This window comes from Cottoperca gobio, chromosome 8, assembly GCF_900634415.1.
Source record: "Cottoperca gobio chromosome 8, fCotGob3.1, whole genome shotgun sequence".
Taxonomy (NCBI): Eukaryota; Metazoa; Chordata; class Actinopteri; order Perciformes; family Bovichtidae; genus Cottoperca; species Cottoperca gobio.
In genome coordinates this window covers 22,787,441-22,790,670 of record NC_041362.1, presented here as the reverse complement: position 1 = coordinate 22,790,670, position 3,230 = coordinate 22,787,441, and the positions used below count along the sequence as shown (strand labels likewise).

At 43.0% G+C, this 3,230-nt stretch overlaps 1 protein-coding gene across 1 annotated transcript; it reads right to left on the bottom strand.

Annotated features, from left to right (window-relative positions):
* Positions 1-204: 204 nt before the first annotated feature.
* Positions 205-2,836, bottom strand: LOC115011994 (general transcription factor II-I repeat domain-containing protein 2-like). Its single transcript, XM_029437349.1, has one exon. It carries the CDS (start codon positions 2,588-2,590, stop codon positions 770-772), a length of 1,821 nt encoding a protein of 606 aa, XP_029293209.1. The 5' UTR covers positions 2,591-2,836; the 3' UTR covers positions 205-769.
* Between the last annotated feature and the right edge of the window lie 394 nt (positions 2,837-3,230).

The following is a 3,230-nucleotide window of genomic DNA, read 5'->3' as shown; positions in this document are numbered from 1 at the left end:
AACTATAAGCTTTATCAAAAAGGAAAGTCTTTAGCCTACTCTTAAATGTGGAGAGGGTGTCTGCCTCCCGAACACAAACTGGAAGCTGGTTCCACTGGAGAGGAGCTTGATAGCTGAAGGCTCTGGCTCCCATTGTACTCTTGGAGACTCTAGGAACTACAAGTAACCCTGCAGTCTGGGAGCGTAATGCTCTAGTTCAGGGGTGTCAAAGTCAAATGGACGGAGGGCCAAATAAAAAATTTAGCTACAAGCCGAGGGCCGGACTGTTCGAATGTTCATTGAAAAATTTTTAAATGACGCATATAGTCTAGTGAACCTAATTGAACCTACTGAAAACCTAACAAATATATTCCAATATGATCAGATAAATAAAGCAATATTTTCTTATGGCTCTGTCAGTAATCTTTAATTTTCAACAGACACAAAAGACAAATTTCCTTTATATAAAAATCCCCATAACATGAACATTAAATGAAAGAAACCGGTATTCAAGGCACCATCAGTAGCCTATATTTTCTATTTTAGCAAAAGTGGGCTAAATTTACTTCAAAGAAAAAAACAATAATAGCAATTTTCTATCATCCACTCAACTGAAATATTTTTAAAATATAATTGGATTGAAATACAATAAAATAAAGTGCAAAAATCTATTAATCAAAAACAACACTTTGTTTAAGGAGAAGTAACATGCAGTGAAAACAAATATTAAACTTTAACTTTTAAACTTGAACTGAGTAAAAACTCTAAATATGTGATTGCACAGTAATGTTCACTTGTTTGAGGTTGAGGGTGATACTTGGTGGTGTCCCATCTTTTCCACAAGTTCATCAATGTTCGGGGTAAGGCTCTGAGCTGAGGAAATCCTCAGAATTGAGTGGAGGTGTTCAGCAGTAAGTCGACTTCTGTGTGATGTTTTGTTCAGGTTCATCAAAGAAAACAGTTGTTCACACAGGTATGTGCTGCCAAACATAGACAACGTTTGAGCAGCCTGGATGCGCAGCTGGGGCATTGTGTCGGGGAGGAAACGGGCGAACTCCGCAGCACCCACTGCCGCATATTTTGCCCTCAGTGCATCATTGCATTGGAGGTCAATCAACTCCATTTGGAGGTTTGGTGGTGAGCTTTCCACGTCAACAGCAAATGGGTTACCGAGCAGTTCCAACCTGCTTTTTTGTGCTTCAAAGTCAGCAAATCGGCGTCGAAAGTCAGCGGCAAGCATACCTATTTTATCAGCCAACTGTGCGCTCGGGAACGCACTGGTAGAGAGCTTCTCTTTCATGGTCTGGCAGCTGGGAAAGTGGCTCAAATTTTCTTTCCGCATCTGCGTCTCCCACAGAGTCAGTTTGGTTTTAAATGCCTTCACTGTACTGTACATATCAGAGATGACATGATCCCGACCCTGCAGCTGCAAGTTCATTGCATTCAGATGACTCGTAATGTCACACAGAAAAGCCATTTCACACAGAAACATTTCGTCTCGGAGTTGTGTTGTGTCTTTCCCTTTGCTGTCCAAGAACAGACAAATCTCCTCACGAAGCTCGAAACATCTTTGAAGCACCTTTCCCTGGCTTAGCCATCGCACCTCTGTGTGATAAGGCAAATCACCATGCTCCGTTTCTAACTCCGTCAGAAATGCCTTGAACTGGCGGTGATTCAAACCTTTGGCTCTGATAAAGTTAACTGTGCGCGTGATGATGCTCATTACATGCTCCATTTTCAAGGCTTTACCGCACAACGCTTCCTGGTGTATGATACAATGATAAGCTGTCAGCTCACCTGTCGCGTTTTCCTCTTGCATCTTTTCCCGTATCTTCGCCACCAGTCCGCTCCTGTGTCCACACATCGCAGGTGCTCCGTCGGTTGTCAAACCCACGAGTTTTTCCCAAGGCAGCTCCATCTCATTTACACATCTTGACACCTCTTCATATAAATCATGCCCCGTAGTTGTGCCATGCATAGGACGTAAAGCCAAAAACTCCTCTGTCACGCTTAGGCTGGAGTCCACTCCGCGGATGAAAATTGACAACTGGGCAATGTCAGAAATGTCGGTGCTCTCATCCACAGCCAAGGAATATGCAATGAAATATTTTCCCTCTTTCACAAGCTGCTCTTTTAGATTGATGGACAACTGGTCTACTCTCTCGGCAATGGTGTTTCTGCTCAGACTCACATTTAAAAAGAGTTGCCTTTTTTCTGGGCAAACTTCGTCACAAACTTTAATCATGCAGTTTTTGATGAAATCCCCCTCCGTAAATGGCCGGGCTGATTTAGCGATCTCTTCTGCCAAAATAAAACTGGCCTTGACAGCAGCCTGGCCTTGTGATTTGGCTTTTTTGAACAGAGCCTGTCGAGATTTGAGGCCTCGTTTTAATTCCTCTGCCTTTTGTAGCCTTTGTTCCATGTCCATATTCTTGTTTTTGTCCGCGTGTTTCGTTTCATAATGTCGTCTCAGATTATACTCTTTCAGTACCGCCACACTTTCTCCACACAGAAGACACACAGGTTTTCCAGCTACCTCCGTGAACATATACTCCGACTCCCACCTTGTTTGAAACCCCCGGTTCTCAGTGTCCACCTTCCGTTTTGCCATTTTTGATGGGTATCTGAAAGTTAATTTTACTGTGATGCTGACGACTGCTGTGCCAATAAATATTGAAATGAAGCAGCCTACTGCTCGGTGCGTCACCGTTGCATTGTGGGAAATGTAGTATTGGTGCGTGTAAAAGATCTGCGGGCTGCGGGCCGGTTCTAATAATAAATCAAGATCATCCCAGGGGCCGTAAAAAACCTTCTCGCGGGCCGGATGTGGCCCGCGGGCCTTGACTCTGACATATGTGCTCTAGTTGGTTTATAAGGTACTATGAGATCTTTAAGATATGCTGGAGCCTGACCATTAATTGATTTGTAAGTCAGGAGAAGGATTTTGAATTCTATTCTGTATTTTACCGGGAGCCAGTGCAGAGCAGCTAATACAGGAGTAATATGATCCCGTTTCCTTGTTCTTGTCAATACACGTGCCGCTGCATTTTGGATCAAGTGAAGAGTCTTAAGCGACTTTTTGGGACAACCTGATAACAATGAGTTGCAGTAATCCAGCCTTGAAGTAACAAATGCATGGACTAGTTTTTCTGCATCATTTTGAGATAGGATGTGTCTCGTTTTTACAATGTTACGTAGATGAAAGAAGGCAGTCCTTGAGATTTGTTTTATGTGGGAGTTAAAAGACAGAT